General features: G+C 42.8%; 1 protein-coding gene and 1 pseudogene across 2 annotated transcripts in view; one reads left to right on the top strand and one right to left on the bottom strand.

Annotated features, from left to right (window-relative positions):
• LOC148376920 (uncharacterized) overlaps nt 1–12,850 on the top strand; it is a 224,495-nt pseudogene that overhangs the window by 175,393 nt on the left and 36,252 nt on the right. The window lies entirely within an intron of this gene.
• On the bottom strand, nt 243–11,830 carry LOC148376923 (uncharacterized). Its single transcript, XM_088353774.1, has 5 exons — nt 11,622–11,830; nt 7,609–7,923; nt 2,918–3,025; nt 437–518; nt 243–351 (listed from the first exon to the last, which is right to left on the bottom strand). Exons 1-5 carry the CDS (start codon nt 11,656–11,658, stop codon nt 243–245), a joined length of 651 nt encoding a protein of 216 aa, XP_088209900.1. The 5' UTR covers nt 11,659–11,830.

Raw genomic sequence — 12,850 nt, 5'->3', positions numbered from 1 at the left:
AAAGAAGTAGAGAAAACCAAGATGAGTGAGTTGCTTGAAGTCCTACAAAGCAGTGTTAAGATTTCCTTTCGTGTGGCAGACAATAAGGCTCTCTTTGAGTTGACACGAAGAGGACATTGGGAACCAAATATTCTTTCAAACACAACACGTCTTCACCTTCTACATTTCCAAGGAACTTTTGTACTTGCTCGAAGTGGGGACGCACCACTTTGCATGACATCATGATCCATTCAGTGATGCTCTTAAAAAGTCAAGATAGAATTCTCCAATATTGTTGTTGATGCAGCCGCCTCGCCCATCAATGAGAAGTTTTCCACATTGGAATTCTGAGTGTTGACGACTTTCCCAAGTCTGGAAGACAAAGAGCTGCAAAAGGCACCACACTGTCCTCTGAAGGACGCTCAGATTCAGACAGGAAATGAAAAGCTCCCCTGACCTGCCATCAAAATCCATGAGCCTCCTCTCGCCCAAGCAGGAATTTAGCGTCGAACCAGCGCTGTCCGAGAGAATTGTCATACCTGCGTAGCCGGGACAAGACTGATGATCAAGGGGTTCAATCCAAAGTATATGGGACAGAATTTTAACTCCAGTGAACGGCGTCTATTTGATTTGCTATTGATGCCAACCCTATGGATTCCCCCCCCTCGAAGCAGCTTCTTCATAAATATGGAATAGAAGTCAAACATCCTTCGCGCAATGATCCAAAAATCAGAAAATCAAATCTTCTCGAAACTAAAGTGACCGTCCTGCTCTGTTCAACACAACTTGTAGCTGCTTGCTCATGCTAACTCGGTTGAGTTGCCGTTCGTTCTTCTCTTGCACATCCCGAAGATCCTCTTTGAAAGTTTAAAAGACTAAAATAAATCAAGCTCACGGACAAAGTCAATCCCTAAATCAAATGGCCAAAACCCCTGTGTGGCCCCCGCAGGCTTGTCGCCGGAAAACAGGAAAAGAAACGTTCACCCGGCCACCGACGGCCTGTATATTGTCCACACCCATTCTAAAGTCCAGGCACTACTCAAGAGTTCTCTCTGGCAGTGTTCCAGGTATGCCGCCATTAGATAATCCCAGGGCCATGCCAGGGTCCAAGCCAGGAACTTCTCCTACTCTCTCACCTGAGGTCGTTGTTGATCTCCCTTATCCTTCCTGTCTCCTCTAAGTCACCCACAAGCAAACCCCTGTTAGCACAGCAGTGTACTGCAGCCCTCTACCATTGCCTGTAATACTCTACAAGTATTTTGCCCTAACACCCAAAGATACAAGAGCTGTGCAAAGTCCGTTTGCTTAATGCCATGTTTCCTGACCACTTATGTAAGCTCTACAGCCCACACCACACACCCTTATCAGTTCATTTATCAAACTAGTTCAACACTAGCACATCTTCCATACCATCCGGACCCAGGTGTTACTACCCCTCAGTTAGACTCAACCACGACTCGGCCATTGTAGGCAACCCTACTCCATCAGACATAGCTGGCTCAGCCGCTAGCTTCCATACCCGACCACATGGCTGCATACTACCGCCCACAACTACCGAGCCTTACCCCACTGTGCATCCAAATAGCTTTGTGAGTCTTTTACCATCGCATCAAGCCTACAGCTCCTAACTGCAATCACCTGCAGTGTACCCAGGTCTTAATCAGCTGACCTATGGTGGACCTGACCATCAAGTGAAAAAAATGTAGAAGTGTTTACTGGTCATGCTGGTAACAGAACACCTATTGAAGACTGGATATGCCATATGTAATACATTTTACAGCCACCAGAGCTGCAAGCACACCTCTGATTTCCTACCATTGTTCGTCATCTAAGTGGTGAAGCAAGAAAATTGGTTTTGAACCTGTCCCTGGACGGACCAACTCCCATGGAAGCATTAGAAGAACTGAGGGCAGAATATGGAGATGTACAGTGCTCCTTAGATCCCTTGGCTGATTTTGAAGAGTGCAGCCAACGACCTGGAGCATCTGCTTGCTCCTATGCCCTAGCCCTGGAAGCTACCCTGAGAGTGATAGAAAGTCGTAATGGTGGCTGGTACTTTTCGCTCCTCGCTTTGCTTTACGACCCGAGTCGTGATGGCAATTGCATCTCTTGTTAGAGGGGCGGCTCGTTCGGCTTAGCTCACTTTTTGCTCCTCGGATTGAAACTATGGATGAAACTGACCAAAATATTTTCGGTGTTTTTAAATATATATATGCAACAATATTGAAACATGATACCCAAAATGAATTCATTTTGAAAAGCTACCATTTATCGTTCAATATACAGCGAACCATTTCCCTGCGTCAACATTCGTTGATCCAAAGTGTGACCCGGTTTCGCTGTACCGTCCACCTTAACACGTGAAAAGACTGCGTCGTGTTTCTGAATGGTAATATTTGTGTCAAAGAAATGCGGCTCAGACATTCACTTTGAATTCCTTGTGAAACCGAAAGAAACATTGGAAGATGTAGATAAAATACGGAGTCTTGACTAGGACAAAATGAAACCACATGTTTAACTTTAAGAGAACCCCAAAAACAATAGACAGTGAAAATAACCCCTCCCCCATATTTAAGTGATGGTGTCCCTGCCACAGACCCCAATTCATTTACTTATCTAGCAAAGTAACACTTGAAATGAAGTCAACTACTGATGACATTCAACCAGAGCCAAAATTGACACACAAGTTGCTGCTCTTCTTGTTTTGACCCTCTGCCACAACGGCCTACACCTCTCCGGCCTCATTCGGTCATTCATCCCTACTACTAATATATTGGGGAATGCCGGCTTCTTGGCGGGTTTGCCGGTGGCGCTTCAGAAACAGCTGGTGTCCTGTCCCGAGGACCACTTATCTCCATATCTTGTTGGCTCGTCTCTATGTCCAGCTCTACCGTACTTGTATTTGTATCCTGTTGATTTCTAGGAGCACCCTCCTCACATCCCTCAATCTCCCTCGTTGTTTCTTCCTCTGCAGTGTGAGAATCAGTCACAGAACTTCTTCCAAAGGGATCGGGTTTAGGGCCTGTTGCCCCCACTTCCTTTTGCACTGGAAAGAACACGCATTGTGTGAGAGGGTTGCCGTGTAGCACCGGTTCCATGTCATTTTGTTTGGATCGCACGATGGAAACCGGTATGTTTGGTTTCTCCTTCACCATGATGTACGGATGTGAAGTCTAGCCCTGGCACAAACTATCAGTCAGAGTTTGGACAAAGTCACTGTACCCGCAGGTCTCGGTGGTGGAGTCGAGCCCAAACACACACTTTTGTTCGACAGCAGGGCCCGACAACTTTTACTGGTTTACCCCCGTCGAATCATACGGGTGCCTTGCCCATCCCGTAGAACGCGTCTAAACATCCCACCATCCTTTTACAACACCACTGCACTCATTCCTATCACCAACAATAGCTCTAGCTTTCACTAGATTGAGACCTGGTTCCTGCAGTGCACTCGTAACACCATCCATCCACGTCAATCTCTCGGTCTCCTTCCATTGACTTCTGCTCTGTAGATCCTCTTCAAAATCGGCTCCTCATCCATCTTCTCCATGTGTCGAAACAGACCGAGTAGTCTCTTCTCCACACGCTTGCTCAGTTCCACGACGACTCCGGTTCTGTCTCTCACAATTTCATTTCTCAAACTATCCAATCTTGTCACTCCTAACATACTCCTCAAACACTTCATCTCAAAAACATTTCATTTCCTTCAGGCTCCAAGTCTCTGCACCATACAACACAGTCGGCACAATCACACTCTCATACGGTCCCCTCTTAACATCCATACTCATACTCATGTTTTTCATCACTCTCCTCAGAGCAGCCAAAACCTTGCTTCCTCGATTGACTCTGTGCAATACCTCGCACTCCATTCCACCAACTGCAACCACATCACAACCCAAGTACCTAAAGCTTTCAACTTCTTCCAGCACCCGTCCATGCAACCTGATTTCTAACGTCATGCCCACTCCATCACAAGAACACTTCATCACCTTACTCTTCCCAACATTGACACATAACTTATGCCTATCACATACTCTTCCAAACTCTGTTAGCAACCTTCTCAATGTTTCCTCAGAATCAGCCACAAGCGCTGTGTCAGTTGCAAACAACAACTGACTTGCCTGCCACACCACTCCACTGTTGTCCATCATCTCTACACCTCTGCCAAATACTCTTGCATTCACCTCTCTCACCACACCATCCATGTACACATTAAACAGCCATGGTGACATCAGTGGTCTCAAACTCCATTTGCTTGGGCCCGTTTGAAATAGGGTCTGCGAAAGGTCAGGTGGTTTTCAAAGGCAGAAACTCGCCAAAAGATACATAGAAAATGCATCTTGGATCATTTGAGCTTCAGTTCAACAGCATTGACTATCTCCTGCCGCATTCTGGCAGCCTCTCGTTCCGCGTTTTAATTTGAATCGACTATTTTGCATTCAGTTTGCAAAAAATAAAAGAGAATTGAGTCTGTAACGCGGACGCAGTCAGTAGCTAGCCAGACATATTGCAGGGTGCACCTACATCCATGTCAAACATTAGTGCAGCGTTTTCAGTCATTGTTGTGGAAAATGATCCCATTTGTGGGCCTGTGAGGTCTAGCGTCAGCCATCTTTCATTTGGATTTACTTTTAATCGGAGATGCAACTGAACCAAAGAGTGGTGTCCCGCGCAATTTTCTTGGCCTAAAATTCAACAACATGACATGAGGGTCCCCATATCAATTATTTATTAGAAACAGAAGTAGAGAAATGATTTTGGTTTGCTGATGAGACAACGATACAAAGACACGAGTCTCTTTGAGGACTTGAATGATAAATCAAGCAGGAAAGCCCATGCATGTTATCAACGTTGCAGAGAAATCGAAAAGAAAAAAATCCAAACGGAATGACATAATCACCGTTTAATATGAGAAACAAGACATTTCATTTCAGGAATAAGGTTGCAGTCAAAAGATGATAACGTCCTGAAACTGGGACCTGAAAACAAGGGCTGATGGGAAAATATCAAGTTGATCTTGTCCCTCCAACACTTCCGTACTTTCCACAAATGGTACATTTTAAAAACAAAAGAAAATCAATCAAATATAAACAAAGACAGTTTGATTATTAGCCAAATCTTAATGAAGTTGTTGAATTGCAAAGAATAACATTTGGATGGAAATCAATCTTTAGAGAAGATTCAGTCACAAATTCACAAACACACTTACATGTGAGAAAAGATCATTAAATCTACATGATACATATGCGTGTTGTATAACTGTATTATAAAATTTACACCTGTGATTGAAGCATACCTTTCTTCAATCACATTTGTAAATTTTATAGTAGAGTTATACAATCACAATCCGCTAAGAAAAAAACTTGGGGCAGTAGGGTCATCTAAACAAAGATAAGTGTCTAAGCCATATACAGTATCTTGTTTGAATTTAACCTCAAGTGGGTTGCATGAAAGCAAGTTAAAGTTAGCCTGGTTCAGTTACCATGGTGATTTAAGCAGGTGTTGCCAACGTGCTACTCATCAAATCGAATGCCGTTTGCAAACGTACCTGCCTTATTGATGGATCACGTGTCACTTTTTTTCTTTTCATTTCTTTCAAAAATTCATAAAAGTCCATCAGGAGCGGATGTTAAGCAACCATAGAAGAAGATCGCGGGCGACACTTTTCCGATCCGTGATTCTGAGATGGATCCCGGGGGTCGATTTGAGGATTCGGTGAACGCTACCTACAGCTATCTACAACTATCTACAGCTGGCATGACATAGCTGTGCCTTTTTAATCCCGACTCGGCAAACGTGCAACCCATTAAGCCAGACTAGATAAATCTGTGGATATCTGGATTTCATAGGCTGTCAAACGCTAAGGGGTTAAAAAGTACTGTACTTAATAAAAGTTTATGGTGGACCATACTGAGGAGATATCATGGTAAATTCATGTTTTTCATCATTTCATTTCATAGAATCAATCAAAAGGATACAAGCTGCAACACTCGATTGACAAAATACTACAACAAAAAAAAAAACTACAAAAGAACTTTGGACATATCACTGAAGTCAATGGTAATTGTCTTTTTTGATTTATGTAAATGGGAAGGATGAGTTCATGTCAACCAGAGTGTTGACTGCTCTTCTCCCCAGCACACTTGTGACTCTTAGATTTAGCCTGACTTGAGAATCTTTGACCGCAAACTGAACAAGAAAATAATAAATCATGAGTGTGTTTTTTAAAGTTTCGTTGATGTTTGAATCTTTGACCACAAACCGAGCAGGTGAAAGGTTTTTCACCAGTGTGGGTTATTGAGTGCTTTTTTAAGTCAGATTTTTCACTGAAGTTTTTACTACAAACTGAGCAGGAGAAAGGTTTTTCCCCTGTGTGGGTTTTTGTGTGTCTTTTTAAATTTCCCTTCTCAGAAAATTTTTGACCACAAACTGAGCAGGCAAAAGGTTTTTCACCAGTGTGGATTCTTGTGTGGACTTTTAATCGTGATTTTTGATTGAATTTTTGACCACAAACTGAGCAGGCAAAAGGTATTTCACCAGTGTGGGTTCTTGCATGTATTCCTAGGCTATATTTACAATTGAATAGTTCACTACAAACTGAGCAGGCGAAAGGTTTTTCACCAGTGTGAGTTCTTGTGTGTTTTTCCAAGTACCACTTCTCAGCGAATTTTCGACCGCAAACTGAGCAAGCAAAAGGTTTTTGATTAGTGTGGGTTCTTGTGTGTTTTTTTAAGTACCCCTTCCCAGCAAATGTTCGACCACAAACTGAGCAGGCAAAAGGTTTTTCACCAGTGTGGATTCTTGCGTGGACTTTTAAATATGATTTTTGATTGAAATTTTGACTACATATTGAGCAGGAAAATGGTTTTTCACCAGTGTGGATTCTTGCATGCTGTTCCAAGTCTGATTTATAAGTGAATTTTTTACCACAAACTGAGCAAGCAAAAAGATTTTCACCTGTGTGGGTTCTTGTGTGAATTTTTAAGTGTGCTTTACGGGTGAATGTTTTACCACAAACTGAGCAGGCAAAAGGTTTTTCACCAGTGTGGATCAATGCGTGCTGTTTTAAGGCAGATCTTTCACTGAATTTCTCACCACAAACTGAGCAGGCGAAAGGTTTTTCACCAGTGTGGGTTCTTGTGTGGATATTTAGTTGTGATTTATGGGTGAATTTTTGACCGCAAACTGAGCAGGCAAAAGGTTTTTCACCAGTGTGGATTCTTGTGTGTTTTTTTAAGTTTCCCTTCCCTGCAAAAGTTCGACCACAAAATGAGCAGGCAAAAGGTTTTTCACCAGTGTGGATTCTTGTGTGTTTTTTTAAGTTCCCCTTCCCAGCGAATTTTTGACCACATAGTGAGCAGGCAAAAGGTTTTTCACCAGTGTGGATTCTTTCGTGCTGTTCTAAGTCTGATTTATATGTGTATTCTTTATTACAAACTGAGCAGGCATAAAGATTTTCACCTGTGTGGGTCCTTGTGTGGATTTTTAAGCGTGCTTTCCGGGTGAATATTTTCCCACAAAAAGAGCAAGCAAAAGGTTTTTCACCTGTGTGGACCATGATATGTTGATTCAAATTACACTTTTGTCTGAATGTTTTTCCACACTGCGAACATTTGTGGATTTTGTTATCACCTTCCGACTGTTTGTCGCCATCATTGTCGCCATCATCATCTGTCGTGCCGGAGCTTCTGCTTGGAGGCACCGTCTCCTTGTTCTCTTCACGTCCATCTTCAGAGCTTAAACGGTCCCCTGTCGTGAAAAACTCCCACAAATCTTCCTCCTTTTTAATGTCAACAGGCTCAAAGTTCTCCTCCTCTTTTTTAACACCATCGGGCTCCAAGTCTTCCTCTTCCTTTTCGAGTTTAAACTTCTCAAAATACTCATCCTCTTCCTCCTTTTTGACGACGGAACACACGGTCTCCTTTGGAATATTCTCTTCACTGACGTCTGCAGGAACAAGACATGAATGTGAATAACTATTCACACACAAAAGGCATTGCCGGAACAAACACGAGTATAGCTGCACAAGGAGTAATCATTGTAGGGTTGGCGGCAATGAGAGGGTTTCTTTGGATTTAGTGTGTACTCGATTTAGACACGTTTCGTTTGGAGAATTGTTTTAAGAGCAAGACGTTGTGACACTTTAGAAGATGAACTGTACAAAGGACTGAAAAGCAATTCTTTTTGGAAAGACCGAAAGGCCGCTTTGCCATTTTCCACCTTCAGAAATCTCGTATTCACGGTTATTAGAATTTCTTGAAACGGTTGATTTCAAATCAATTGCCTTGAAAAATCCTGGTCGGATATGGAACGTCACTCCCTTTTAATGACGATATTTAGAAAAAAGTCGAGCTCTCTCATTTTCAAACATCGATTCTCTCGCAAAAAAAAAGACTGTATATGGAACAATCGGGAAATATTAATTCAAAATAAATACATTTTTATTCAACAGCATCGTAATGGTTTCCTTGCCATTTCATCTATCCTCAAAGACTTAAGATTAAAAATGGCTTTAAACTAAACCGATACGGGTTTTACAGCGCCGATACCGATTATGAGTATAAAAGGAAGCCCATAACCGATATTCGAAGCCGATATTCTTTTGCCGTAAAAGCCGACAAATGAAGCTTTGGGCTTCATTTGTAAAAAAACTTGATTGGTTTTTACAATCAATAAATAAAAATGTCAACGAACAACATTTCTCAAAGGGTTAAACTTCCCCCCCAGAAGACATCATGACCAACTCAGAGTATACAAAGACTCGTATAATAACAAGCAGAGCTCTACAAATAATATATATATACAGCAGCCATATTCCCCTGGTGGGAGGTGGCTAGAGTCATTTCTGACTCTTTCTGGGAGATCGATATAGAGGAGGGGATTCCCAGCCCCCTCGCTCAACCCAACTGAGGTGTCGGGAGTCATTAGGTGACCAAACCCCCAATTCCAACGCCAAGTCTTAAGTATGACTCGGCCGAGGCTCGAACCACGACCTCCCAGTCTCGGGGCGGGCGCCAAACCCCCAAGGCCACCGAGCTTACAAATAATAACATACGAGAAATCATTGGAGTTCAACGAATGCTTTTAATGTCATGATATATAAGTAAAAGGGAATTGCTGGGCGACTCCTTTCACAATAAGATATTTAGAGAGCAGCCGGCGAGCTGAGCGCCGGCATCGGGTGTCTTTGATCCGAACCAAGTCGGTTAAAATCAAGAGTCCTCAATGGAGCATTTTGCCACGAGTTGTAGCTCTAGGTCAGGAATGGCCAACCCGCGGCTCTTAAAGTGGTTATATGCGGCTCTTTAGGAGCTGTAACATGACATGCGTCAAAAATCTTGAGCTGTCATTCGCCTTCCCTACAGCTAGATGGCGCACCGACAACGGAAACCCGTTGGAGTGACGAGAAAAGATTAACTTGACAAAACCTAGTCAATTGACGTGAAACGACCTCTTGAAAGATAAAAAAAAAATGCGGCCAAACGAAAATATGAAGAAGAACACAGGACGTTTTTGCCAGAGTGGGAGAATTTATATTTTTGGATCGAACGTCACGGCGAGCTTATCTGCCTTATTTGTGACGTAGCGTGAACACGTTTCAAAGCTTCAAATCTTCAGCGCCACTTCAGCTCACTCTGCCCTAACATCGAAGAGCAATTTCCAAGAGGGACTGAACTTCCTGAGAAAAAGTTTGAAAAGCGAGGCAGAAAAACAATTGCATTTTTTTCAAAAAATGATGAAACGCTCGGAGACCGTATCGCTTGCGTCGTATCGGTTCGCTTGGAACATAGCGCGGGCTAAAAAGCCATCCGACGAAGGGGAATTCCTTCCAAATGGCCTCGTTGACGCCTTGGAAATCTTGGCTCCCGGAGACAACAAACTAAAGGTGATCTTTAACCGTCTCGCCACATTATGGAACGAAAAATGTCTGATATTCACGCAGCTGTTGCATCGCAGTTGCGCACCGACCTTCTAGCGTGGGAATATTTGAGCGTGGCATCGGACGAGAGCCGTGAAATCCGAGACGAGCCTCACTTGGCAATATTTGCGCGGTGTCCGTCAAATCGATGCGCCGTCAAAGAAGAACTCCTGGATATGGTGCCATTCTAAGACAAAACCCGTGGCGTCGATGCGAAGGAAGCCACGACGGCCGCCTTTGCAAAAGCAAATCCGGCCGCAAGCAAAGCAACCGCAATAGCTCCGGACGGAGCGCCAGCCACCGTCCATTTTGACCACGTCATGAAACCTGTAATGGAAATTGTCAACTTCATCCGCACACATGCGCTAAATGGCAGGGAATTCGGGAATCTCATCGCTGAGCTGGACCAAGGGCTTCCAGGTCACCTGCTGCCAAAAAGCCAGGGACTCTCTGGCTTCTTTGAGCTTTGGGATGCAGTCCAACTGTTCATCAAGAACTATCCCGAGCTCTCGGACCTCAAGCGGATAATGGATCCGGCATTTAGAGTGGACATGGTACGCCGCCTGAACAGATTGAACCTTAGCCTTTAAAATGCTGCCTGACTTGATGCAAAGTGTGTTTGCATTTGTTCATAAACTAAAGCTGTTTGAGGTGAATATTGAAAAAGGAGATTGAACACATTTCCAAACTCTGCTAAAAGCCAGTGAGCAAGACATTAGCGCCATCCTGACAAAGGAAAAGAGACCGATAGGCAACACGGATCGAAACCCCGAAAGCTTTGCGACCCGCTTCTGTGATCTCCAACAGAAAAGACCACAGCTTACGTTCCTCGTCCACCCGTCGAACGCGGACCGTTGGAAAGCCCCGCTCGTAACGGATGAGGCTGCGGCTGAGTTGGAGACGATTGACCCTTGCGAGGAGGATCGACTGCAAGCCGTTTTAAGAGAAGGTACGGTCCAGTTGTGGTAAAGTGTGCCGATGGAAAAATACCCCAACATCAAGATATTGTCCATGTTTGGATCAACTTATGTCTGTTTTCCGTCCTGAAACATGTGACATCAAAGCATCGATCTCTTCTGACACTCATTTCAAAGAATTGGTAAGAGTAGCAGTCACAGAATACAACCCAGATTTGAAGAGGATTGTTCTTGGTCTGTTTTATATATTTTACTGCATTTTTCTTCATTTTCATTGATTTTTTTCCCCAATTCTTCTATTTTCTTTATTCTTTCCTCGCTTTTTACTTATTGTAGCTGCTTTTTTCCTTCTTTTGTTCTTCAATTTCCTTTTATTTTCCTTCTATTTTATTTTTCCTAATTCTGTGGGTGATCACAACCCCCTCAACCCCCTAATAACGCCCCTGCCCCTGGATAATGCGTTTTGTTCAAGGAGATAAGATCATCCTTTATTCGTCGCACAATGGGGACATTTCTTTGGTGACAGCAGTAAGACAGCGAATCATGAATTACAGCTAGAATATGAAGAGTAGAAACAAGTATTTGGAAAGATATAAAATAAAAATCAGAATATTTCCAATAGCAGGTGTGCAAAACAGTGAAATGGCCAGTCCTGTGCAAAGTCATGGAGGGTGTGCAGACAATCGGGAGCACAGATTATAAAAAAGTGTCATCAACCAATTGGGATCCACGTCGTAGCCGCCGCATCAAGAATACTAAATAGAAAAGCAACAACATGTAGAAGTCAATTGAAAACTAAAGCGACCAACCTGCTCCTTCCATCGCGACTTGGAGCTGCTTGCTCATGCTAACTGGAGTTAGCCGTCGATCTTCTCGCTCGGTCTCTTCTTCAAGCTCCTTTTTGAAATGTCCTTTCCCTCGAGAGAGCAATTTAACCACATTTAAAGCGCACTATTACTCTTTTATAGAGTTGGATGAACTCTTTTAGGGAATCCACAAGGCTTAGCCAAAACCAACCTGAACGTGACCCGGAAAGACAAAGAAAGTAGGCGGAGCTCTAACCAAACCATTTTCGTTTCACAAAAGAGCTTTTATTATTATTTTTTAGCTATATTATTTTATGAAACATCTACGACAAGGTACTGACTTTTGCAAGAGTTTATTTTCGACATGGAATTTATAAATGACTCCAAAGCAATTATGCCGACCGCCAACGTTTAGGGAGTGCGCCATCTTGTGGAGTTATGGCATAGTTGAGCTGTGCACGACTTACTTCCGCATTCGAATAAGGATGGCACGTCATTTCCGGTCTCTCGTCAACAGCGCGAACAAAGTGCCACCAATATTTTATATTTGTTTGATGTGACGAAGATTCTCAAATTTGCCACGTTTTTTTTTTCCTTTTAATTCCAATAAAAGACAAAAAAGATTCAACTCGCTTCATTCGATTTTGAGGTATGCTGCAGTACATCCAGTTTGGCCTATAGATGGCGTCAATTCAACGTCTTGTACATTCTTTTCATACAGCACTTGGAGTTGAATGGAACCTTATAAATACTTTTGCTCTGCAAATACATTTTCATGTGATTTGATTGAATGACTCAGCCGGACACAGAGTGACGCGCTTGATATGCGTTCAGGGACATCTTGTAATACTGATAGATTGCTTGTGATTCCTTTCCAGAGGTTTGGCATCCTCACTTCAAACAATTCAAACTCGGAACTTTGACACGAGACATCCTCGAATTTGGTGGAAATGTAGAAAGTGAACGCTTGATGAGTTTAAAACAATGTTGCTTCTTCACGAAAACTAAAACTGAGCGTTTTTGTCTGCCACGTGAAAGAAAAGGTTTTGTTTTTGCTCCATTTTTCTATGTTACGTGGTTAAAATGTGAGCACTTTTTTGTAGGATGTTGTATGATTAAAATGATTCACTGCTTATGTTTAGTTATGATGACGTACTTTCTTCATTTACAACTTCTTTATTTATTTAGTCGTAATCATGTCACTTTAGTGGCGTTTTATTGTATAATATCGT

The sequence above is a fragment of the Urocampus carinirostris genome, chromosome 1, assembly GCF_059441175.1.
Source record: "Urocampus carinirostris isolate Australia breed hairy pipefish chromosome 1, RoL_Ucar_1.0, whole genome shotgun sequence".
In the NCBI taxonomy this organism is placed as follows: Eukaryota; Metazoa; Chordata; class Actinopteri; order Syngnathiformes; family Syngnathidae; genus Urocampus; species Urocampus carinirostris.
Note: the sequence above shows the minus strand (reverse complement) of the source record. Positions and strands in the feature narration are given on the sequence as shown.